Raw genomic sequence first — 24361 nt, forward strand, 5'->3', positions numbered from 1 at the left:
CTTAACCTTGGTCCCATAAGGCAGTGTGGGCAAAATGGCTCCAACTAGTGTGTACTGATGGGTAGAAATCCACCTGACTGCAAGACCCAGAGTGCCTTGATGGATTTGCAGTGCCTGCCTTAGGCAGAAATGACACCCTGCAGAGCTGCAGAGTCATAGAGAGGGCTGAGGTTGAGGCACCTGGATAGGCTTGGCCATAAAGCAGGAAACAGGAGACCAAGGAATGAGAATTTAATGTTGCAGGAAGGAGGGTGCTTAGGGTGTGTTGTTTGGCTGGGGGATACCCTGGCCCTGGTCTTGAGCCAGCAGACGCAGAAGCAGGGAGTGCAGGGCCCGGCAGACAGGTGTGTAGCCCAGGCGGCTCAGATGGAGATAATCATACATGTCATGGTGGCTTATGGTACCATCTGAGTGCACAAAGCCAGGGTCAGCATCCAGGAAGTGGGCCAGCCAATGCTGCCCGTACTAGCTCATTCACCTGTCGGTTTTTCTCACGAAGTGGATTAGGGTGCTGGCCCCTTGGAAGCAGGCCCTGAGGAAGGGTACCAAGAGTTGTTAGGAGACATCCTACCAGCATCTTGGTATCCTGTTCTTAGTACCAAGCCGTTCTCAACTCCCTACCATGAAGTCCCCAGCTGCAAAATACACAGGATGGGAAATGGGGGCTTGGAAGAGTAGTTCCTGATACCATGTCAGACCCCATCAGCAAGAACCTTCTGGGTGCCAGTGTCTTTCCAAGTATTACTCATAAAAATGATGACAAAGCACGGGGTCAATCCCTCAGAAGAGGAAAATGTCCCAGCCAGCAGGGATGAAGCTTAAATTCACCCTGGGAATGCCTGACAACTGGCTGTGTGTTTTGAATTTTTCAACATTCCAACAATCTCAAGTCCACTGGGTAAAAGGGACTAACTGGTCCCTGAACATGACCTTACCACAGATGCTCTAATAGGCATTGTGAGTGTCAATGTGAGATTTCGCCTAAAGCCACTGCTGTGTGCCAAGCTTCCCAGAACTATGCCAGCTGTGGTTACACCTGAGGGGGTCCCAGACCACTGCCATTTTCCATTCTAAACCCTCCCACCCTCTCACCAGCACCACGACTCGGGCCTGGGGCTGCCGCTGGTTCACCAGTTGTACGATAGCCTTGATGCCGCCAGTCACCTGCTCTGCTGTGTGCCCATGGTTGTTGGTACCCACCCAGACTACCACAATCTGTGGAAAGAGAGGCATGTAGCAGTGGTAAGGGAGTAGGCTAAAGGTGTTTTAGCTGCCCAACCAAGGTCTGCTCACCTTGGGCCGGATGTGTTCCAGCTCTCCATTCTCTAGCCGCCACAGCACATGCTGTGTGCTGTCACTACCAATGCCGAAGTTAAGCGCATGCAGAGGAGAAAAGAGCTCCCGCCATATCTGTAGGCAAGAAGTGATGTGGTCACAAAGGCATAGTCAGCGTGGACCACCACCCTCTGTCCAAGTTAACCAAATGTTATCATGTAAGAGCCTTGCTTTATGGATGTAGTCTGGTCAAATCTCAGAGCATACCCCAAAACAGTCAAATCTCACTTTATTCAAAGGTATTATAGTCTCACTTTTCACCAAACCCCATAGAAGCAAGACTCGCTTTAGGACAATCCATTCTGCTTAAGACATGCATTGAACCAATAGCATTACAGCTGACCCTCACTTTGAAGATTCCATTCCAGTTTAACCTCGCTCAGTGGAAAGACACTATCCTTAACCCCTCTTTATGGGAAGCTTATTACAGTTGACCTTGACTTCACAGCAACTATAGCTCTGTGGAAATTCATTAGGGCTATGCACTACTTTAAACAAGAGTCTCACCTTAATTAGTCTTGGAGGAAAGCCTCATTTTAAGTCTCATTATACACAAACCCAATCTGACAAAGCCAGGGTACACACTACCTTCTCAGCAGAATGTTGCACCTCACACGGACATTCTGGGTGCCAGTGGCTACCTGAGGGTACCCGCCTGGCCTGGGCTCTGGTCCAGGTATTTCAGTGAGGGCAGAGGCCTGGGTGGGGCAGGAGGTGGGGGACTGGCCTCACCTCACACTGGTGCATTAGCTGGACCAAGGAGTCCCCGATGAAGACGACTTCGGGTTCCTTATCTTTGCTGTCGGCCACGAACCGATGGTGCTTCGGGGATACACAAGGGGGAATCAGTAGCACTGAGCGCTCCTGGGCCCGCCCAGCCCCGCTTCCATAGGCAGCACCACAATTGCCCTCAGTTTCCCAATTACGCAGAGAAAGCGGCGCGAACCAGCTGCTCTCTTGGGGTCCCTCCAGGACTCCTGAGTATCGCTGGCGGGGTCGCTCACCAGGGACATCCAGCGCCCGTCGCCCTGCACGTCCTGCACCGGCGTGGGCTTACTGGCAGGGTTCTCTCCGCTCATCTTGGCACTGCAGCTCCTGCAAGAGGGGCGAGCGAGGTCGGCCCGGGAATGTTCCCGAAGATGTGGCTGCACCACGCCCACCCGCAACCCTCCAGGCGACAAAGGACGGTCCCAACGCCCGAACTCCGGCGGACTACAACGGCTGATCCCGGGAGCGGAAACCTTCACTTAGGCGGGGAGGTGGAATTGGGAACCCTTGCTTCCCCCACGGCGGCCGCGCAGTGGGCTCGTCCGGCGCTTCCCGCCCGGGCCACCCGCATTCCGGCCGCGGTGGCAACTAGCGCACCCTGGCACCGGTGGGTGAGGAAGGCGAAACCATCCAGCACCCGTGGGGGACGGAGGGAGAAACTACCCCACCGACGTCACAGGAGCGGCGAACTACCTGAAAGGCCGAGGGTGGGCGGGGAAAATCTAGTGCCTTTTCTCGAGGGAAGGAACCATTTGCGGCGGAGCGAACGAAGTGCGGAAGGGACCACCTACTGGGGGTGAATGCGTCCCATTCACGTGGTGGTGGGGGAGGGGAGTGAGTAGACGAGTCCATTCTTCGATCCCTTGGTGGGGGGTTAGGTCGCACGTACCTGGCTAGGAAGGGACGCTCCCATTTTTTACTAACGTGGGGGAGAGAAAAGGAAGATGGCAAAATAAAATTAGAGGTTCTGTTCTGAGGAGACACTCAGTCTGCGCCACAACTTCAGTTAGCCTGTCTGTTTCCCTACTCAAAAACACTAGTTTTTGTGGCATAAAATCTAAACTACGTATCTCTGCATTACAGACATCACCGGCCCTGAAAGGAGAGGTGTAGAAAGAGGAAATTAGAGACGCTGTAAGGACCAGGTGCAGCCTGGCGCCCCTCCCGCGCAGCTCATCTTGCTGTCCGTGGCCTCTGCCTCCCTCCCTAAACCACAGCCGACCAACAACCTCAGTTGAAGGTGTGTGGGCTCTGAAACCTGCATCCACAGCCAAGGCCACCTAAGGTCGTCCCTCACCACTCTCCGCCCTAAATCAATCTCAGACCTCAAGTCTTTCCAGATCTCACTCCTCTTGAGGATCAGATGTGGGGGTCCCATAACCCCCCCCAGAACCTCCTGGTCATATTCCTGTAGCTCCACTCCCAGATGAGACCTCCCTATCTAGTCATTCCTTCTAGTCAGGTTGATACTAAGCTATAGAGATGAGTCTTATTTACTGTTTTTATGTTTTGCCTCAACCCACTTGCTGGAACAGGGACTGACACATAGTACCACTGTGGCTGCTCACAAGTATTTGCTGAATGAATATTAAATGAATTTAAAGGCGTCAGATCCTGCCTTTGTCCCAGTGTGTTGGGGGAGACAGATTCAGTTACAGAGCTGAGGGAAGGATCAAGGTTGTGATTAAGGTAGGTACAGGGGATCTCCCTGGGGGGGGAAGAGGAAAAGGACCCTGAGGGGGGGAAAGTTTCCTAAGATTACTATCTGAGTTAGGCTTTGAAAGATCATGAAGATTGGGCAAACAATATTATACAGGTAATGCAGATTATGGCATGGGGAATAACCTGGTTTAGCTCAATTTTAAAGTCTGAGGGGACAGTGTAGATTAGTTGAAGAGGGAAAGTTCCAGAAGCAAAGTTTAAGGAGAAAGAAAGCTTCGATGCTTCATTCACCAAGCAATGTTTCAAATTAGATATATCAGCTCACTTCATACACCAAAGCAACCATATGAAAAGCAAGTTGTTACTATTACCAACTCCATTTTACACATTGGGAAACAGGCTCTAAGAGTTACACACTTTTCCAAGATCACACAGCTCAAATGTGGTAGTTTAGGTGTTTGAGCCTAGGTAGTCTAGTTCCAGAGCTCTAAGGACGGCACTATACTGGTTTCTAAGGTTGAAGTCTGTTGACAGCCCTTGACCAGCTGTGCTTGGGAACTGTCAACTGGCCCGACTCTCCTTGAGCCTCGTCTCGCCGAGAGCTTTGGACAGAAAGTCCGCAGGTAGGCGTCCGAACCAATCATCATTGAGGAAGGGGCGGGTCTAGAGGCCCTCACAGCCAATTGGTAGGTGTAAGGTGCCTAAGAACAAATGAGAGAAGCTTCGAAAGTGAGGCTGAGGGGGGCAGGGCTATAACTGGCGCTTTGGGCCTCGGGTCTCGCGATCAGTGAAGCAGAAGGGCGCGGGAGGGGCACGCGCATGCGTGTGGTGTGCACGTGGCCCAGGGTGCGGCCCAGAAGAGCGCCACGCGCAGCGTGAGGTGGCATCACCGTGGAAAAGAAGCCATTGTACTCCACAGCCACGTGGGGTGGGTGGGGACTGGGTTCGTTGGGGCAGGAGAAGGTGAAGTTCCCGTGCCCGCCCTGCCCCCACTAACCATACCGCCCTCTTCCCAACCTCAACTGCCCCACCCTTACCTTGTCTCCTACCCTGGCCCCATCCTCCAGTGACCAGGCCCCAGTCCTTGATAGCTGCTGTTGCCCTTTCTGACATCCTGAGGTTTTCTCTGTCTCCCTAGCTTCTCTTCTGCTGTCTGCCTCCTGCCTTGTTGCCTTGTCTCTCTACTTACGCATTCTCCAGTACCTTCGCTGAGACTCCTGTATCCAAAATCCTTTTCTGGTTTACCAGATCCCTCCTGTCCCATGACCCCTTCCCCATCCTTAATCTTTTAACTATTTACTCATGTCCTGGTTCCCTGTAATCCTTTCTGTATTCCTTGATAAATCTTCACATTTACCATGACTCCTTTGACCCCATCTTACCTCTCTGATCCCTTCTCTGACCAAATACTTTTCAATTACTCTCTGCCCATTCCATTTCTCTCATTTTTTCTTTCTAAATACTATTTTTACCTCACCCCAAACCACCTCTTCTTATTACTCACTTTTAGGACCCTGATTTGTCTGCATGCTGATGACCACCTTATCTTATTTTCCAGGATTCCATGGACCCACAGGGGCCAGCCCCACAGCCTTTCCAGCGGTCTGAGAACCCTGGTCGTGTGCGCCGTCGGAAAACCAGACGGGAGCGTAATGAGGCCCTGGTGGGCAGCCGTCGGCCATTGGTCCGTCAGGATCCTCCCATGGCCCTCCGGGATCCTATGGCCCCTACTGCTCCCAAGCTTGTGGTCATAACTCAGGGCCGGCTGAGTCGGGAGCACCGGGGCCTCTTCAACCATGAGGTGAAATCTCTGGATGTGGCACGGCTGCTTAGCAGTGGTTCCCTGGAACCAGGCACCCCTGCACTCCCTGCCAAGTACTCCCCAAGCCCAGGCCGGGCCCACAAACCAGCCTCACAGTCAATGGGCAAGGAGAACCAGGTGCCTGGAGGCTCGGGCCCAGGCCCACCCAGTCCTCCAGAGCTCCCTAGCCTGGGGCAGTTGCTGGGGGAGCTGCAGTGCCAGCTGATTCTGCCACAGGCCTTCCCACGGAGGAACCTAGTGCAAGAGGCCAGGGATGCCATTCTGGGCACCTTACAGGCCTGTCATGGCTGTGTGCCTGACCTTACCCTGGTGCTCCGTGTCTGCCACTCACCCTTACCAGGTGAGCCCACTTCCTGCCCATTGTGTTCCCCTTTCCTTTGTGTGCTTTGCTTAGCTTCTTTTCTCTGCCAGGGACCAAGCCTGGGGGCCCTGAGAGACAAAGGATGACACCTTCCTGGATCAACAGCCCTGTGCAAGCCCCAGGAGAGGAGAGGCCAAGGAGGAGACAAGCTACAAAAGAGCTCACCTTTGCCGTGCCTCATGCCTGCAGCACTCCCCCTGTGCACAGGGTGAGCCTGGAACCACCAAAAGGTCCCCAGCCACCCCCCTTGCCCAAGTTGCCTTCGCCATCCAGGACACCCTGGGGCCCCCCAACAGCCTTTGACCTGCTGAAAAGCATCTGGATGGTAGCCACACCACCGCCCCCACCCCGGCTCTGGGGAGTTGGCTCACAACCACTCCTACCTCAGCTGCCATCACCCTTATTGCCCAGAACCTCTGCCCTGGACTGGAGTCCTAGCCCCCCTGCCCCACTGCCCAGTCTCTCCTGGGTGGTGGCCCAGAGCAGCCCAGAGGCTTGGTCCTTTCCACCTATGAGACTATACTGAGGTTGCTGAGGCCCAGTTGGGGGCAGGAATCCCCCACTCCTAATCACCTCAATAAAGTACTTTCTTCGCAGTCCTCTTCGTTTTCGGTGAGTGACCTAGGAGATCAGCTTTCCTTAGCTCTAGGTTCTGGATCCAGGATGGAGGGGAAGTTGCCATCACATATCACCTTCCTGAGGCCTGAGGGGCCTGCAGGCTGGGGAAACCTGGGGCTTCAGTCAGTCCAACATATCTACCCACTGAGGCCAACTATGTGCCTGACTCTGAGCTCTGGCAGTACTGGGGTCCCAGATTGAGTTAGACTAAGGCTATATCTCCAGGAGGTTTCCAGTTCAGTGGTTGTGTCTGGTAGGGAGAGAGGTGCAAGGGCTGGGGGAGTCGAAGGAGGGAGTAATAATAATTCTGCCCCAGTGAGGGAGAAGTCCTCAAAAAGGACCTTACTTCCTCATGTAATTGTAGATTAATGATACCAAAAAAAAAAAACCCACCCAAACAAACAAACAAAAAAGGACCTTATCTTTTTTTTTTTTTTTTTGGTGTCATTAATCTACAATTACATGAAGAACATTATGTTTACTAGGCTCCCCCCTTCACCAAGTCCCCCCCACATACCCCATTACAGTCACTGTCCATCAGCGTAGTAAGATGCCACAGAATCACCACTTCTCTTCTCTGTGTTGCACAGCCCTCCCTGTGCCCCACATACACTATACATGCTTATCGTAATGCCCCCTTTCTTTTTCCCCACCCTTGTCCCTCCCTTCCCACCCATCCTCCCCAGTCCCTTTCCCTTTGGTAACTATTAGTCCATTCTTGGGTTCTGTGATTCTGTTGCTGTTTTGTTCCTTCAGTTTTCCTTTGTTCTTATACTCCACATATGAGTGAAATCATTTGGTACTTGTCTTTCTCTGCCTGGCTTATTTCACTGAGCATAATACCCTCTAGCTCCAACCATCTGGTTGCAAATGGTAGGATCTGTTTTTTTCTTATGGCTGAGTAATATTCCATTGTGTATATGTACCACATCTTCTTTATCCATTCATCTACTGATGGACATTTAGGTTGCTTCCATATCTTGGCTATTGTAAATAGTGCAATGGTAAACATAGGGGTGCATCTGTCTTTTTCAAACTGGAGTGCTGCATTCTTAGGGTAAATTCCTAGAAGTGGAATTCCTGGGTCAAATGGTATTTCTATTTTGAGCATTTTGAGGAACCTCCATACTGCTTTCCACAATGGTTGAACTAATTTACATTCCCACCAGCAGTGTAGGAGGGTTCCCCTTTCTCCACAACCTCGCCATCATTTGTTGTTGTTTGTCTTTTGGATGGTGGCCATCCTTACTGGTGTGAGGAGATGTCTCATTGTGGTTTTAATTTGTATTTCTCTGATGACAAGCGATGTGGAGCATCTTTTCATGTGCACAGACTCTTATCTTTTTAAAGATTGGTACAGACTTGATGGTAGAAGAGAAAAAGAACATTCCAGGCAATGCTAGAAATGCTGTTCTATGGAACAGCATGTGCAAGGCCTGGAGGAGGGTAAATAGGGGACGTGGGACTATTTTAATTCAGCCCATCCCTAGGCCATGCTGTGACCCAGAGTGAGTCAAGTGTGGGAACTGCCCCTGAAGGGCTTCTGGTCTGATGTGCACAGGAACAGTGTGTGCAGGTTCAGGGCAGGAATGGCAGGTAAGACCTGAATCTGGTCTACACACTTTTTTCATTGGCCCATAATATATTCCAAAATTTTGAATCAGTTGCATATGGTTACAAATCAGGCAGTTTTCTTTAAAAACAAAAAAAAAACCAATACATTTCTGGTTTCTCTCAAAAAAAAAGAAAAAAGGAAAAGGATCTGGTAGCAGATCCCGTTTTCATGGGGCCACACTCCTCATTGAAAGTGTTTCTCGCACTTATGTTTCCTGCCTGGCCCCTTGGCGCAGAAAGATGCTTTAAATGATATTTTGAGGAGCAGCAAATAGTCTGCAGTGGAGGGCGAGGGATGAAGCTAGAAATGTTTGTTGGAATCTGATCAGGAAAATGAAGCTGGAGGGTCTTGGACTCTACTCTGTAAAGCCTTCCCACAGCTCCCCATTACCCACTGGGAAACCATAAGTACCAGCACGTGGGGGACTGGACTGGGAAAACCAGTCCAGTCTTGTGTGCTTTGACTGTGACTTGGCTGAGGTCTTATGGGGAGGAAGTGGCAACCCTGGGATTTGAACCTAGGCAATTGATACCAGTCTCCTGTTGGGCTTCTCACACCACAACACCTTTGCCTCACAGAGACTGGTTTTCACACCCTGGTAAACAGTAACAGGACAGGGTCAGGCAGCAAGTGGGGTGTAGTGGTTGTGGCTGAGGGCTCTCTGCCATCTCCGTGTTTTGTAGCTCAAACCAGCGGTTTGCTCTCTGTGCCTGTGTCTTTGTAGGCAGGGCACAGAATGCATGGGACCTCAGGTGGACCGCAGCTGGGGATGACTGTCATGGGGGCGGAGATGAGCAATCAAAGAACAGTTTGGGCAGCAGCAGACTCACAGAACCCAAGAATGGACTAACAGTTACCAAAAGGAAAGGGACTGGGGAGGATGGGTGGGAAGGGAGGAACAAGGGGGGAAAAGGGGCATTATGATTAGCAGACGTAAGGGGGGGTACAGGGAGGGCTGTACAACACAGAGAAGACAAGTAATGATTCTATAGCATCTTATTATGCTGATGTACAGTGACTGTCATGGGGTATGTGGCAGGGACTTGATGGGGGGAGTCTAGTAATGTTGCTCATGTAATTGTAGATTAATAATACCAAAAAAAAAAAAAAAGAACAGTTTGAGGACTAAGTTGGGGGGAGGTCAGGGTAGAGCTGGGGTCTATGGACTGTCCCGGGTGGCAGTCTGGAGGAGGCAAGTTTTGTGGGAAGGTGAGTTCAGTTAAGGACACAGGGAGCCGGAGGTAGCAGGGAGACTTCCAGAGGGAAGGATAGGGGCTGGGGCGCGGTAGAGAGGATGGGAAAGGGGCGACCCCCACGGGAATTGGGAAGGGGCCAGGCCCGGCCATCCGGAGGAGGGGGCGGGGAGCACTGCGCCCGGCGGCCCCTTTAATCGGGGCCGCGCGCCGGCCAGCCCGCGCGCTCTCGCTGCCGTCGCCCGGCCGGAGCGGGAGCCGGTGCTGAAGCGGGCGGAATGGAGCCCCCGCGCGCGCCGGCTCTGCGCAGCCTGCTGCCGCTGCTTCTGCTCCTGCTGCTGTCGCTGCCCCCCCGTGCCCGGGCCAAATACGTGCGGGGCAACCTCAGCTCCAAGGAGGTGAGCAGAGCGGGCCTTCCCCTGCCACCCGCCGGGTCCCCGGGGCACGCGAGGAAGAGGACGGGGAGGGTGTCACCCCGCCCCCTGTCGCTCCGACCGCTCCTCCCGGGCGGTCCTCGGGAGCCGCGGGGGACGGGGTTGGGCCGGAGACGACTGGGGACGGGGTTGGGGTTGAAGCTGAGGGAGACTGTGGGGTCTAGAAGAGACTCGGGGGTTGTAGGAGGGACACTTAGGTCAGAAATGGGCGGGGAAGGGGCCAGGTTGGGAGAATCGGAATTTGGTGTGGGGGTTGGGGACGTCGAGATGGTGCTGAAGGGACAGCACTTTTCACTCCGCAGAGCCTTGAGTTCACAGCCCGGCTCAGGACCTCGAGAAGGCCGTTGGGACTACTCCCCAGCACGGGATGGTCTCCGGGACCACCGCGCTTAACTGGGGGGATGGTGTCCAGGCAGTAGGTGGCCAGGACGGGGATCTGGCCCTCCGGGGCCTTTCTCGGGGCATCTGGGAAATGGGAGAAGTGTTTGAGGCGAGGGGAGGAAAGGAAAGTCGGATGGCATCTGAGGTAGGACTCCCGGACCTAAGGTGAGGGGATCTTGGAAGAAACTGGAGGTGACTTGGTCTCCTTAGACCTCTTGGGAAACCAGGAACCAGAGAGTATGGGAGAAAAACTGTGGGTCTGTGGGGTTGAGGAGAGTTCCCAAAGGACTCAGGAGGATTTGACTGAGCCCCTTTTCCAGGACTGGGTGTTCCTGACTAGATTTTGCTTCCTCTCGGATTATGGCCGACTGGACTTCCGTTTCCGATACCCTGAGGTGAGCCATCCCCAACCACTCAACATGCTGAGACTGGAGGCTCCCTTGACTTCCCAAGGCAAGGGCTATTCCCTCAAACCCCAAAATCTCTGGGTCTGCAGGCCAAGTGCTGTCAGAACATCCTCCTCTATTTCGACGACCCATCCCAGTGGCCAGCGGTGTACAAGGCAGGGGACAAGGTGAAGGCTCTGAGGAGGGTGTACGGGAAGGGGAAGAAGTTTGAAGCTGGCCAGAGAGTGACCATGTCCCTGCCTCCTCCAGGACTGCCTGGCCAAGGAATCAGTGATAAGGCCGGAGAACAACCAGGTCATCAACCTCACCACCCAGTATGCCTGGTCAGGTTGTCAGGTATGGGCCCAGCCTGGAGAAGTGGGCAGGGGATGAAGATCAAGGGCCTGGGGGTGGTGCAGACAGGCTTCAGTCTTCTTTTTGCTCCTCCCCAGGTGGTGTCAGAGGAGGGAATCCGCTACCTGAGCTGCTCCAGTGGCCGCAGTTTCCGCTCAGTGCGTGAAAGGTGGTGGTACATTGCACTCAGCAAGTGTGGGGTAAGGAGCTGGACCAGCCACCTGAGTCTTCTCCTCCCTGCCTTCCTGCTAACCCCCTATCTGCCCAGGGCCCCCGCTTAGGCCTCTGTGCTCCCTACAGGGAGATGGGCTGCAACTGGAGTATGAAATGGTCCTCACCAATGGCAAGTCCTTCTGGACACGGCATTTCTCAGCTGATGAGTTTGGTGAGCACATGGGACCCAGAGGCCAGGATCTTTGTGGGAGCCCAGAGCAGAGGGGCATTGGACCTGACTACACTGTTTCCTCCTCCCACCAAATTGGCAGGGATCCTGGAGACAGATGTGACTTTCCTGCTCATCTTTATCCTTATCTTCTTCCTCTCCTGCTACTTTGGATGTGAGTCCAGCACATGGTTTTGGGAGGAGGTTAGGAGACATGGCGGGGGCAGGGTTGGGGGAGATGAGCTGCTCTTCCTTCCTCTTTTCTCTGTGAACAACCTTCCCCTGCCCCTCTTCTAGATTTGCTGAAAGGTCGTCAGCTGCTCCACACAACTTACAAAATGTTCATGGCTGCAGCAGGAGTGGAGGGTGAGGTTTAGAGTATCCCAACTTTTGAGTTCTTTGAGAGGAGGGACCTGGGGCCCAGATATCCTGGTTTGAGGGAGGAGGGCTGGGGGTCTGGACTCCTGGGTCCTGGAGAAGAGGGGCTAAGGGCCTGGATTCCAGAGCCTCCTAGGAGGTTAGTGGGAGTAAATGGTCTAGAATCCTGATGGGGATGAAGGAGAGGCTTTGGCCACCTGGATCATGGTACTAGGGAACAGTGATGTCCCAAAGCCCGTTTCTGTCCTTTCGTCCCTCTACCCATCCTCCCCTCAGTTCTGAGCCTCCTGTTTTTCTGCATCTACTGGGGCCAATATGCCACTGATGGCGTTGGCAACGAGAGTCTGAAGATCTTGGGTGAGAGTGAAGTGGGTCGGGGAGGGTGCCTGGGCCCCTCTGTGAGGCCCAAGTCTAAGCTGCCCTTTCCTCCCTTCTTCCAGCCAAGCTGCTCTTCTCCTCCAGCTTCCTCATATTCCTGCTGATGCTCATCCTTCTGGGGAAGGGATTCACGGTGACACGGTGCCCAGGCTGGGGTGGGAGGGAGTGCTGTGGGATGGCTGGGCTACGGAGCTGGGCAGGGGGACTGGCCTGGTGGGGGGCCATCCCCACCTCCCTGACGGCTGCCATCCCTGCTGTCTTCCTTTATGGCCTGCTGCCAGGGGCCGCATCAGCCACTCGGGCTCCGTGAAGTTGTCTGTCTACATGACCCTATACACCCTTACCCATGTCGTGCTGCTCATCTATGAGGCTGAGGTAAGTCCCACCCGCGACTGCTCAGGGCTTGACCCTCTCAAGCTTCTGGGGGCCTCTTCCACCTGTCTGCTAGCCCTTCTCCATGTCGCGCTCTTCCTGGCTCTCTCCCACTCTGCAGTACCGCCTTCCCATCTGTCCTCTTTTCACCACCTCTGAGGAGCTTTCTTCCTCCACCCTCTGTCTCTCGCTGTCTGTCACATTTATGCTCAATGTCGTGACTAAGAGTTCAGGAGTCACAGACCTGGATTTCACTCCCACCTCCTATCTGGCTGACCTTGGTGATGTTCCCACCACCTGAGCCTGTTACCAATTCTATAAAGTTAGGAGGGTCTTACCTATCCCAGGGGCCTCCTTCAATGTTTTATATCACCTTAGCTTTGGCTTTGCCCAAAAGGTGTCCCCCTTAGCCTCAGTTTTCCCCTCTGTGAAGTAAGTTGTTAAATAAGACCTCATTCAGTTGATGCACCTGGAAAAGCTTACATGTGGTGAGTGCTGGTAGTGGTCAGGTAGCCCCATGTTGGGCCCAGGGTAGTGGTTGTATTTTCTTTCTATCTTTTTTGCCCTCTCCCTCTCCCTCTATATGCTTCTATCTTCATCCTTCATTTTCCTGCTGCTTCTGTCCTGACCAAGTACCTCTGCCCACTGGGTGCCCACGGGTGGGGTTTGGGGCCCCCACGTGGAGGTCAGGAGGCCAGGGTTATGATGAACCCTCTCCCTTGGGTCCAGTTCTTTGACCCAGGCCAGGTACTGTACACATATGAGTCTCCGGCCGGCTATGGGCTCATCGGGCTGCAGGTGGCAGCCTACGTGTGGTTCTGCTACGCCGTGCTCATCTCTTTGCGACACTTCCCTGAGAAGCAGCCCTTTTATGTGCCCTTCTTTGCTGCCTACACCCTCTGGTGAGATGTGGGCCCCCAACTTGTCCCTGCCTCCTGGGGATCCCCAGAAATAGCTGTCCCCAACTCAGACCCTCCTCAGTGAGGCAGATGGGCTTTCAAGTTAGGCAGAGTCTGCCACTAACTCCTTTTGTGACCTGGAAAAAAATTTCTCTCCCAAAGTACAAAAAAAAAAAACCCTGCCATCCATTTGCTCACCCATAAAAAAGCTTGTCAAGACTATCTCCTGCAAAGGGTTATCTTGAGCCTGTATAGGGCAATATATGAAGGATTTGTGTCTGGCACATAGTAAATGTTCAATAAAAGCTAGTTGTAATTTTATCATTCAATGTAACATAATAGTAAAGTAGGCAAATTCTAAGCCAGACTGCCTGGATTTAGATCCCAGTTCTAAGGCTTTTAAACTGTTTGACCTCACACAAATCAATTAATTTCTCTCTGCCTCTGTTTCTTCACCTGTTTAATGGGGATGGAAATTGTACCTGTTTCACAGAGTCACTTTGAAAGTTAAATGAGTATATATATGTGAGATGCTTAGAAACAGGTCTGGCATGTAGTAAGTCCTCCATTATTATTATCATAGATTAATTCATTCTTCAAACATCTATTGATTTCCTATCAGGTGCCAGGATTTGGGGTGGGATGGACTGAGTTAAATTCAACCTAGTCTTTGTCACCTAGAATTTTCCAGGCCAGTGGGGTTCCTGCTCCCTTTAAACCTCTGACTTCTGAAGGTCACACTGGCTTCCCTCCAGTTTGGTACCCACCTGAGGCCTGTGTGTATTTATGGCAGGGGAGTTACAGCCATGGGGTGGGGTGGAAGCCAGGGGCAGTGTCTCTATGGACTCAATACCTCCCCTTCAGGTTCTTTGCAGTTCCTGTCATGGCCCTGATCGCCAACTTCGGGATCCCCAAGTGGGCCCGGGAGAAGATTGTCAATGGCATCCAGCTGGGGATCCATTTGTATGCCCATGGCGTGTTCCTGGTGAGGACTGGCATGAAGGTGGGGGTGGGAAACTGATGGGTGGAGGATGAGTGAGGCTCCCCAATCCTGATCTGCCTGAACCTTCCATTCTGAGCTCTTGATCTATTTTCTTCACTTCATCTATTTAGCTATTCAACAGATACTTATTGAGAGCCTGATGGGTTCCCCTAGGTACCCTACTGTGTCCCCGAGTCCACCCTTTTCTGTTCTTTTCTCCCACATTGTGTCTTGGCTCTTTCCCCAACCCTGCCCTCTTTCTTTGCCCCCCTCCCCATTCCCATTCCTGATCCCAAGTCCCCAGACTCTCACATTTCCTTTCTGTATCTGCCCTGCCTTCCCCAAGCCCCTCCTCTCACACGGTCTCCCATCTCTGCTGCTCCATCACAGGCCATTGTCCAGGAAAAAGCAGCTGGGGTGGGCTAGGCTGGGATTCCAGGGGGCCTAGACCTGAATGGCATCAGAAGAGTACCAACACCAAACCTCTTCTTTGCCCTAGTTTACATCCTGTCCAGCCTTCTGGGTCACAGTTTGTTTATATATGTATTCATTCATCCATCCATCAGCCATTTAGTGGGCACCCATCTTGAACCAGCCTGTTTCATGCTAGTAACAAACACCCATATGCATTTATTCTGTCCTCTTGTTTAATTGTCAGCACAGCCCCAGGACAGAATGGATAATGGTCATTGAGCCCATTATACAGAGAGGAAAAACTAAGGCCCCCAGAAGGGAGGTTACCTGCCAGGGCTCCATGGCCTTTGGTGGCAGGGTAGGGACTTTGAACCCAGTCCTTCTCCAGCAGACCACAAAATCTCACATAAAAGGGAGCCAGACAAGGATATAGGTATTGCTGAGGGCCCCCAGCTCCTGACCCCAGGGGTCTACCATGTGCTTTGTGAAGGGAATGTACTCAGCCACTGAGGGAGGGGCCGAGCTCTCCATCTTCTACCCCAGAATCTAAAATACAGACTCACCTTCCTAGGACAGTCCATCTTGAAGCTCTGCAGAAAGAAAAAGGAGAAATGCTGAGAAGCTACCATGCACCAGGCTCTGCACCGGTGGTTTTCATTTCTACCTTCTCCTCTTCTGAGTGGGCACTGCAATCACTTTTTCCCAGTGAGGATAGGAGAGTTTAATCAATGTGCCCCAGATTCCAGCAAGCTGTGGGGCCAAGAGGTGGGGTGCAGATTCAGAATGCCAAATGCAATGCCCTTTCAGTCACGTCTCACCTTCAACCAGTTTCCTTCTAAAAATTCTCACATTAGCTGAGCACAGCTCCACCTCTGGCATTGCACCACTCATTGCTGTCAGCTTCTCATATTCAGCACCACCTTAAGGGGCGGTACTGGGCTCCTGTGTGCACTGCTAAGAGTCACACCCAGACCTAGCAGACTCATCTATATTCAATATTTATTGAAAGCTTATACGTGACAGGTATGTTCTAGAGGGTAGGGGGGATTCAGCAGAGAGTAGAACAGGCAAGTCTCTGCCTTCCTGTAGCCAACATTCTAGAGTCTAACAGTTGCTGTCCCATTAAACTTTCTCTGCTTATGAAAATATTCTGTCATCTGTGCTGCCAGTATGATAGCTACTATCTATAGGTGGCTTTGAGCACTTACATGTGGCTAGTGTGGCTGAGAAACAAAAATTACAGTTATTTTGATTGGCTGGTGGCTATCATAAGGGACAGCACAGGATACTGAAACTTAACCAGTCAGTGATAACTGAGTGCACAGGGCTCTGATGGAGGAAGCATCAGCAGAGCAATAAAAGCCGTGATGCAGGAAAAAGGTCAGAATGCCAAGCACTGTGAGAGACCAGAGGAGGTGCCTAATAAAGTCTGAAAGGTTGAGGGGGCACATAGGGCATGTCAAGTGAGGAGAATACTTAGGACTCCAAGATTACGGAGACAGCCAGAGGCCTGGGCTGTAGTTCTCCAATCAGCACCTGACCCCTCACCACAGATCATGACACGCCCGTCTGCGGCCAACAAGAACTTCCCATACCATGTGCGCACGTCGCAGATCGCTTCAGCTGGGGTCCCGGGTCCGGGAGGGAGCCAGTCCGCCGACAAGGCCTTCCCGCAGCACGTCTATGGAAACGTGACGTTCATCAGCGACTCAGTGCCCAACTTCACGGAGCTCTTCTCCATCCCCCCGCCCGCCTCCTCCGTAAGCCCCGCGCCCCCGGCGCACGAGGAGCTGCTGGCGCCGCCCCTGGAGTATCTAACCCCGGTCCCGGCCCCGCCGCCGCCCCCCGCGCCCAGGGGCCTGAGCCCACCCCCTGCCTTTCGCACACCCCGAGTCCCAACGCCGCGCCGCGACTGTCCCCCGGTGCCCGCGCCCACCCTGCCGGACTGGGTCCTGGCGTTGTTACGCACGCCTCCGCAGACTCCACGTGCAGTGCCCCCGCCGCTGGCCTTCCGCGGCTCTCCACCCCCTCCCCGGCCGCCGCCGGAGTTCGCCCGGCACTCCCCGACACCGCCCCTTGAGTACTTGGCTCCACTGCCCAGGCGCCCTGCCATCCACTCCTTCCCTGACTGACACATGCGCCCACACCTCGGGGAGAGGGGATCCTCTGGGGGAGGGGGCCGGGCCTTCGGGGCCGCATCTGCCCCCCTTGGGTCCCGTACGGCCTCTGACCCTGACCCCCCTCTCAGGCCGGGAAGCAGGTGGAGGAGACGGCTGTGGCGGCGGCGGTGGCCCCGAGGGGCCGCGTGGTGACCAGGGCCGAGCCGGGCGCGGCCTCCCCGCCCCTTCCCGCTCGGTTCCCCAAGGCGGCCGACCCGGGCTGGGATGGCCCGACGCCGCCCTACCAGCCGCTCGTGCCCCAGACGGCTGCGCCGCACACCGTATTCACCGAATACTTCAGCATGCACACGGCCGGGGGCACCGCACCCCCGGTCTGAGCACCCCTGCCCTCCCCTGTCCCATGGGCCGCGCGCCGGGCCTCGGCCGGGCTCTGGACACCCCCATCCTTCACCCCCAGGCTCTCTCCCGGCCCTAGGTCTCGGCCATCCAGGCCATCCCGACCCTCCCCACCCCGCACGCTCAGCTAGGGGTGCATAGTGTCGGTCCCCGCCCCCCAACTCTTGTGCCAAACAGTCCCGCGGGAGCCGCTCTCCCCGTCCCCTCCCTCAGCCCCTGCCCCGAGCGGCGTCGGATTCTGGGCTCCCGCTGTTCCGCGACCTCCGGCCCCCTGGCCCCCTCCGAGACCTCTGACCCCGCTGGACTCCGGACACCAGTGATGATCGCCGAGACCCTGCCGTGACTCTCCAGGACCTCGAGACCCCGAGCCACAGCTCCCGGAACGGATATTGTGAAGCTGGTCCCGACTCTGAAATCTTCCTCTTGGATCTCTGTGATCTCGGACCCGTGCGGTGTCCATCCCTATCTCCATCCCGGGGGCCCTCCCTCAGGTCCCTGGCAAAAAGACTTTTTTCCCTTCTTGCCAAAATAAAGAGGATTCATTGAGTTTTTATCCATAAAATGGCCTCTTTTACATCTTGATGGCGCTCAGAGGCGGTGCCTATTAAACAACCTTTCCATACTCGGAACATTCGTGTGTCCATCTGTGAAATGGCATTTTGGGGGCCAGATAACTTGACCTTTATGCTGGCTCAGAATCTGGAAGAATTGAAGATACGAATCATCTAACAGACCTCTTACTGTACCGCTATTATTTTTATCTTCTTTCCCAAGGCGGAGCTAGAAGCGCCCTCCAGTGGCACATGCTTTGCTAAGCCACCTGCAGCCAAAGTTTGGGTTATGTTTTTAGCACCGCGCGTGTATTATCTCTTCGCGAACCAAGGAGGTTGCTGCTGCGCATGCGCCTGTCGTCAAATGGGCGGGGAAGTTTCCGGAAGTCTTCCTTTGTGAAGAGGTGGGGTTTGATGCTTCGCAGTCCTCCCAGGGCCGCTCTGACCTGCATCTCTGCAACTTCTCGCCTCCTCCGCATCCTCCTCCCACAGCGGCCGCTCGCCCCAGCCTTTCCTCGCCCTCCCAGCGGGTCTTCCCGGGGCCGCTCTGGCCCGAGTCCCTTCGACTCGCTGATCTGGCCTCTACGGCTTCGTTGGGAGCCGCGGGTGGGTGAGCAAGGGAGTGCGTCTATGGGGTCCAGGCCCGAGCCCCCGTGAAGACGGACACCGCCCCCGACACCCGCTTGTGCCCCGCCCCCGACTGGAGGGGTCTTTCGCGAGCCATCCGGGCCTGGCCCGGCCCAGCCCGGCCTGCACCCTCTGTGGAGGCCCCTCGCCGGGCCCTAGAGCCCTTGGGCCCCTCGGGACCCACCCATCTATAAGGTCCGTTTCGGTCTGCAGCGGTTCGCGTCTGTAACTGCTGGACACTGTTTATGGGTCAGCCAGCCTATGGGGACTCGTGTCTGTAAGGGATTCCCATGGTCCCTAGGGGTCGGCCCTGTCCATAACGACCCCATTCACAGGCCCTTCCATGGGTCTTTAGGGTTCACCCCTCGTCTTCCAGAGCCCGCCAACAACGGCTGTTGCTTTCGTGGGGACTGCGACCCCTGGACCTCCCGGGTCCACAAGGCCATGCCGCGTCTATAGAGGTCATATTTGCAGGGCCTCACGTCGGGTCAAGGGTCTTCTCTGTGTCTCTACGGCCCGCCTAATCTGTAAGGGTCAGTGTTGAAGGCGGCAATGGCCCTGGGCCGAGCTGTGGCCGCGGCACTGGCTCTATATTTGGTTGTTCTCGGGCCGCTGTCCCCTGGGGCCCAGGCGGGGGACTGCAAGGGGCAGCGGCAAGTTCTGCGGGAGGCACCAGGCTTCGTGACGGATGGTGCGGGCAACTACAGCGTCAATGGCAATTGCGAGTGGCTCATCGAGGGTGAGTGGGGCCTCATGGGTCACATACCCACTCATTCACTAATTCATTCATCCACTCACCACATACAGAGACAGGTCCTGGTCCAGACCTTTTGCTCTAAAATGCAGCCAACCTGGGCGTTGCCCTGGAAGGCCTTGAAGTCTGGAGGGGTAGTTGCACTCAGACCCAGATGGGCAATTACAAGCCAGGAGCTCACAATTGAGGGGTATTCTGAGTAATTGTTAGAAACTTAGGCTCTGAACTCAACTACCTGCCTTCACATTTGGGTTCCACTTCTTACTAGCTTTGTGAATTTGGGCAAGTGGCTTCCTTTCTCTGAGGTTCAGCTTCCCCTTCCCCTGGGTGGGGATAATAAAATAGTACTCACCTCATAGGATTGTTGGAATTAAATGAGAACATGCCTGGCACATAGTAGATCTCAGTAAATGGTATTAGGGTTATTGCTATTGTTGTTTTTAAAGTATTTCAATAAAAGCATTTTTTTCCGTCATTCATGTGCCAGACATTATTATACTTGCTTCTGGGACATAGCAGAGACCAAGATAGCTCCAGCAATACCTGTTGACTTTGGGCATAGAATCTAATGGGGGAGACAAACACATTAATAGACAGTGACAGCCCAGAGAGGTTGGGACTGTGATGAAAGAACCTCCTGGCTCTTGGGGAGCCCAGAGAAGGTACCTGATCAGGGCTGTGGGTGAGCAGAGAGGGTCTTATGGAGGAGGAGATGTCTGAGCTGACACCTAAAGGACCAATTAGGAATCAGCCAAGATGAGGAGGAATAACATTCCAGGAAAAGAGAACAGCCTGTGCAAAGGCTCAGCTGTACCCTCATGGGCTCCCAGTCCCGAGGAGGAAACAAACTCAGGGAGTAGGAAGCCTAGGGAAGACATCTGACTTAGCCTGGGCTATAGCTGAGACCAGAGGCATGTGTGGGAGGGAGCGAAAGTGCATTTCAGGAAAGGAGAATAGCCTGTGCAAAGGCCTGGAAGCAGGAGGGTATGATGCTTTTGAGGAACTAGAAACCTAGCTGCTTAAACATAGAATACAAAAAGATAAACAATGAGCCAGAGGCTGGAAGGTTGAGAGGAGTCAGAGGGTGTAGGACATTGTGATTTTGAACTGTATCCTGAGGGCGGTAGAGAAGTGGAAGAGATCTCCAAAGTCAGTTGCTGGAGGGGTCAAAGAAGGCCTCCCTTGGCAGGAGCCAGCCTCTAAGAAAAAGTGGGAGTTTCCAAGAGGAGGGCCTTGGCAAAGGTCAGAGTTATGACAGGGCCTGGATCAGACAGGGCCTCCCTTTGAGGTTTGCAGAGCTTGATCTTTATCTAGGGGAACTGGGGAGTTACAGAAAGGTTTTGAACAGGGAGAGGACATGCTCTGATTTATGTTTAGAAGATCTCTATGGCTGTTTTGTGGGGTATGGGTGAAGCATTTTTTTGGGGGGATGAGTATGTGTGCCTTCAGCTTGGGGGCCATTCCTGTCTATGGGGTAAGAACAGAATAGGAAGTATGTGTATGTGTTGGGGGTTTCAATTATTCTCCGGCCTTGAAGAGCCCCAGCCTGGCTGGGATGGTAAGGATAGACAGAGACATTCAGCCCTCAGTGTGCTCAGGGCAGATATAGAAGGAGGTGCAGGGCTTGGGTAGACAGGCCTAGGGGAGTGAGAGGAGTCTGCTGGGGGTTACTGAGGTAAAGTCCCTGCAACAGGGTTCTGAAGCATACATAGGAGTTTAGTGGGTGAAAAAAAGGAACAGCCTCTATGAAGATGGAAGAGAAGTTGATGTGTCTCAGGAGTCATGTCTAGGTTTGTCTGGTCTGGCTGGACTTTTAACTGAGAGGTGAGGAGGGCACCAGAAACAGGAGAAGAAAGGCCTTGAATGTCATGCTGAGCAGCTTGGCTTTTTTCTTGGGATTGATGGGGAGTCACAGAGGCTTTTGAGCAGGAGTTGGGCATTGCTGGCAGCCTGGGTGCAGGGTGGACAAGAGGCTTGGTGTGCTCATCTCAGGAGAGGATGAGTTCTGAACTGGGGCAGGAACTGAGGAGGTGGAGAGGCTGAGAGATGTTTGTGAAGTTTCGTCAATGAAACTCAGGACCAACTGGCTGGATGTTGGGGTAGGGAGGAGTCTGGGAGACTTCAAGACCCACCTTGACCTTTAAGAATCAACATGTTCCCCCATCTATTAAACAGTAGGCGACCAACCCACTTACTTTTGTACCATGTTCATATTTCATCATACTCAGTCCTTCTAACACCCTCATGAATAAGAGGCATTGTGCTTTTGGAAAATGGGGGTTGGGGGTCAGATCTCTATCCAGGATGGTCTTGGGGTTGGGCCCACTTTGGGTGGAAACGGAGAAACTTGGGGAAGACAGATGCCAAACAAGGGTCTGGCAGGCCCTTGACAAAGATGTACTTGTGATTCTGGGAACAGAGCTTAATACTTTGGTTGAGGCAGGGAGAAGAACCTGGGAGGTCTGGTTACCTGGTGTGGCTGAATGGTTCTTCTGCGTTCCCAAGACTGCAACTCAGGGCCTATGTGTGATGTTCTCAGGGGGCTCTGGTCAGAGCCTGAGGGAGAGCTGACAACTTCAGTATTCTTTCTTTTGTGTATTTCTTCATTCTTTCATCCAGCATTTCCTGAGCCCTTGCTCACTACCAGGCCCTGTGCTGGGCAATTCCCCCTCCGATGAGTTAAACCCTGGCTTGTGGGTCTCATTGGCTGCAGGGGAGACAGACCTGTACAGAGATGGTTCTGGCCCAAAGGAATGAAGGTTGTAATGGAAAGTGAGAACCCTCTAGAAGGACACCTAACCCAGCCAGGGGGCATCAGGGAAGGCTTCCTGGAGGAAGTGGGGATGTTTGCTGGCAGGAAGTGAGAATGTGCTCCAAATAGAGGGAGAAGCTTGTTTAAAGGCCAGGCTCCTGATAGAGCTGTAAGTAGTGGGGTGATGTGAGACAAGACTTTAAACACCAGGCTTGGGAGCTGGACTTCTCTTGCAGATAGAGGGGAGCCATGGAGGGCTTGGGAGTGGGGCAGGTTTCAAGTTGGGAAGATCTCATATTAGGTCATGACGGGAAGCCAGGAGGCCAGGGAGGAGGCTGGATCAGTAGTCCTGGTGAGAGAGAAGGAGGTGTGGGGTAGCTCATTAGGGTTACCATCTCAAATCTTCACATCAGTATTGGTGGGTGGGGAGAATCCTATTTTACATCAAAGAAACTGAGGCTCAGAGAGCCCATGGACCTGGCCCAAGATGACACAGGTGGTGAGAGGTGGATGAACATGTCCAGTAGGCAGATGGGGGAGGGATGGCCCAATCAGGGCAGAGCTGGAACTCAGTCTCCTAATTTCCTTAGCCCAGAGCCTCTAGTGTGAGATGGGTGATGAGAGAACCTTTTGGAACCAGGACCAGCAGAGAGCAAGAACAATGACAGTGGTAGGAGTAGTGGTGCTTGTGAGGTGCTGGCCCCATCATAAACACTTAGGTGCATTATCGCCTCTCGTGTAGTTGCAGTTGGATGTCAGCTGGGACTGCAGTCATTTGAACACTCACCTGGGCTGGATGTCCAAGAAGGCTTCCTCACAGGGCGGGTGGTTGATGCTGGCTGTCAGCTGGAAGCTTAGCTGGGGGTGTCAGCTGGGATGCCTACACAAGGCCCCTCCATGTGGCTTTGGTTTTTCATAGCACAACAGCTGTGCTCTGAGAAGGAGCATTCTACAAGGCCTGGGTAAAGCTTGCTCTGGTGTAACCCTAGAAGTTCCAGAATACACTTGTGCTGCTACCTCGTATTGGTCAAGCCCATCTCTGAGGCTCTTCCCAGATACCAGGGGCAGAGAATCAGCCTGCACTTCTCAATGGGAGGACTGGCTGAGAAGTTTGAATCCATCACAATACCATTATTTCCCCACTTGATAGATGAAGAAACAGATCCACAGAGCTTAGGTGACTTGCCCAAGGTCACACAACTAGTAGCTAATAAGTGGCAGAACCAAGATTTGAGTCCGAAGGAGTCTGGCTTCAGAGTCTGTGCCCTTAGCTACTACAATAAGCGAGAGGTGAGACTCAGGGTTGGGGCAGAGAGGAGCTGTGCCACTCCAAGGTTCAGCCTCTTCCCTTGGAGCTGTATTCATCCTGGAATGGGGGACCTTCACAGAGGCCCTTTTCCATCTGGGAATATGGGCCTAGACCCTGACTTCAGGCTTGGGCACGTCTGAGGCTCAAGACCAGGTTTGCATGACCACCAGGACGGGGTTCCTCTCTGCACTTCAGTTTTCCCATCTTAATAGTAGGAGGTGTTCTCTCTGATCTCAGGATTCCCTTCCAAGGCTGATTCTGTAATTCCTTCTCTGAGCTCCTGTCCCTCTTGCTGTCACAGCTCTGACCTCGCTGGGCTCTGGAACCAGGAGCCCCTCAAAGGCAGGGCCCAGGTCTGACTCATCTTTTGGCCCCTAACATCACTTGGAGCAGGGCTTGGTGTTTGTGGGTGGGTGGAGGTCTGGGGATAGGGTCCACATCTGTTCTCACTGCCCAGCCCCAAGCCCCCAGCACCGGATCCTGCTGGACTTTCTTTTTCTGGACACGGAATGCACCTACGACTACCTGTTCGTGTATGATGGTGACTCCCCCCGTGGGCCCCTGCTTGCCAGTCTGAGTGGGAGCACCCGGCCTCCACCCATCGAGGCTTCATCAGGCAAGGTTGGTAGGGTTGGGCTGTAGGGCTGTGGCTGGAGGGTCTAGGTGGAGTCGGGGGGGACTGGGGTCAGGGAGGACATTCACAGAGGGAACAAAATTGGGAGGGACTTGGCATCTGACAGAAGGACATGGAAAAAGAAGGTGGAGACAGGCTAAGAAAGGAGGTTGAGACCCCCGGGGTGTGGTGGGAGCAGGAGGTCCGCTCTCCCAGCCCAGTCCCCTAGGCCTGCCCACCTTGTGCCTGCAGATGCTGCTGCACCTCTTCAGCGATGCCAACTACAACCTGTTGGGCTTCAACGCCTCATACCACTTCTCCCTTTGCCCGGGTGGCTGCCACAGCCACGGGCAGTGCCAGCCCCTGGGGGTGTGTGCCTGCGAGCCGGGCTGGGTAGGCCCTGACTGCAGCCTACAGGAGTGCCCAGCCTACTGTGGCAGTCATGGCACCTGCGCCTCGGTGAGCCTGTCCCCAGCTGTGTCCCCTGGAGCCCTGATCTGTGACC

At 53.9% G+C, this 24361-nt stretch overlaps 4 protein-coding genes across 19 annotated transcripts in view; 3 read left to right on the plus strand and 1 right to left on the minus strand.

Moving 5' to 3' along the window:
• Positions 1-215: 215 nt before the first annotated feature.
• Positions 216-2570, minus strand: PAFAH1B3 (platelet activating factor acetylhydrolase 1b catalytic subunit 3). Its single transcript, XM_036896604.2, is given in 6 exon segments — positions 216-448; positions 450-532; positions 1093-1215; positions 1294-1410; positions 2068-2157; positions 2340-2570. Coding segments are annotated over 6 exon segments (681 nt in total). The 5' UTR covers positions 2415-2570; the 3' UTR covers positions 216-255.
• Positions 2571-3658: 1088 nt separating this feature from the next.
• Positions 3659-6547, plus strand: PRR19 (proline rich 19). Of its 2 annotated transcripts, XM_057493438.1 has the most exons (4): positions 3663-3792; positions 4282-4388; positions 5324-5927; positions 5999-6547. In XM_057493438.1, the coding sequence occupies exons 3-4, from the start codon at positions 5330-5332 to the stop codon at positions 6472-6474; spliced, it is 1074 nt and encodes a 357-aa protein (XP_057349421.1). In that variant the 5' UTR covers positions 3663-3792; positions 4282-4388; positions 5324-5329; the 3' UTR covers positions 6475-6547. The 2 variants fall into 2 exon arrangements, with proteins under 2 accessions (XP_036752495.2, XP_057349421.1); XM_036896600.2 differs by lacking the exon at positions 4282-4388 and having other exon boundaries at positions 3659-3792.
• Positions 6548-9606: 3059 nt separating this feature from the next.
• On the plus strand, positions 9607-17796 carry TMEM145 (transmembrane protein 145). Of its 7 annotated transcripts, none has more exons than XM_036896463.2 (15): positions 9611-9772; positions 10510-10584; positions 10686-10763; positions 10846-10932; positions 11028-11129; positions 11230-11314; positions 11415-11486; positions 11609-11677; positions 11966-12046; positions 12130-12208; positions 12349-12442; positions 13169-13341; positions 14203-14323; positions 16288-16494; positions 16983-17796. In XM_036896463.2, the coding sequence occupies exons 1-15, from the start codon at positions 9653-9655 to the stop codon at positions 17229-17231; spliced, it is 1692 nt and encodes a 563-aa protein (XP_036752358.1). In that variant the 5' UTR covers positions 9611-9652; the 3' UTR covers positions 17232-17796. The 7 variants fall into 7 exon arrangements, with proteins under 7 accessions (XP_036752359.1, XP_057349582.1, XP_057349584.1 ...); XM_057493600.1 differs by having other exon boundaries at positions 17464-17796; XM_057493599.1 differs by lacking the exon at positions 13169-13341 and having other exon boundaries at positions 9610-9772.
• A 132-nt stretch (positions 17797-17928) lies between these two features.
• MEGF8 (multiple EGF like domains 8) overlaps positions 17929-24361 on the plus strand; it is a 37480-nt gene continuing 31047 nt past the window's right edge. For 6 of the 9 annotated variants that reach the window (XR_008994225.1, XM_057493594.1, XM_057493595.1 and 3 more), the window contains exons 1-3: positions 17929-19167; positions 23701-23864; positions 24109-24315. Coding sequence is in view for 8 of the 9 variants with exons in the window: in XM_057493594.1 (XP_057349577.1) it covers positions 18981-19167; positions 23701-23864; positions 24109-24315 (558 nt within the window). In the remaining variant the exon portion in view is untranslated. The remainder of the gene's footprint in view (positions 19168-23700; positions 23865-24108; positions 24316-24361) is intronic. The other 3 variants (XM_036896455.2, XM_036896457.2, XM_036896456.2) reach the window with 3 other exon arrangements.

This window comes from Manis pentadactyla, chromosome 15 (genome assembly GCF_030020395.1).
Source record: "Manis pentadactyla isolate mManPen7 chromosome 15, mManPen7.hap1, whole genome shotgun sequence".
NCBI classification, from domain to species: domain Eukaryota; kingdom Metazoa; phylum Chordata; class Mammalia; order Pholidota; family Manidae; genus Manis; species Manis pentadactyla.

Coding starts and splice junctions, on each gene's coding strand:
- PRR19 (XM_036896600.2), top strand. CDS start 5,330: ATGGACCCACAGGGGCCAGCCCCACAGCCTTTCCAGCGGTCTGAGAAC. Junction 5,928..5,998: donor CTGCCACTCACCCTTACCAG/GTGAGCCCACTT, acceptor TTTCTCTGCCAG/GGACCAAGCCTGGGGGCCCT.
- TMEM145 (XM_036896460.2), top strand. CDS start 9,653: ATGGAGCCCCCGCGCGCGCCGGCTCTGCGCAGCCTGCTGCCGCTGCTT. Junction 9,773..10,509: donor GCAACCTCAGCTCCAAGGAG/GTGAGCAGAGCG, acceptor CCCCTTTTCCAG/GACTGGGTGTTCCTGACTAG. Junction 12,047..12,129: donor CGAGAGTCTGAAGATCTTGG/GTGAGAGTGAAG, acceptor CCCTTCTTCCAG/CCAAGCTGCTCTTCTCCTCC.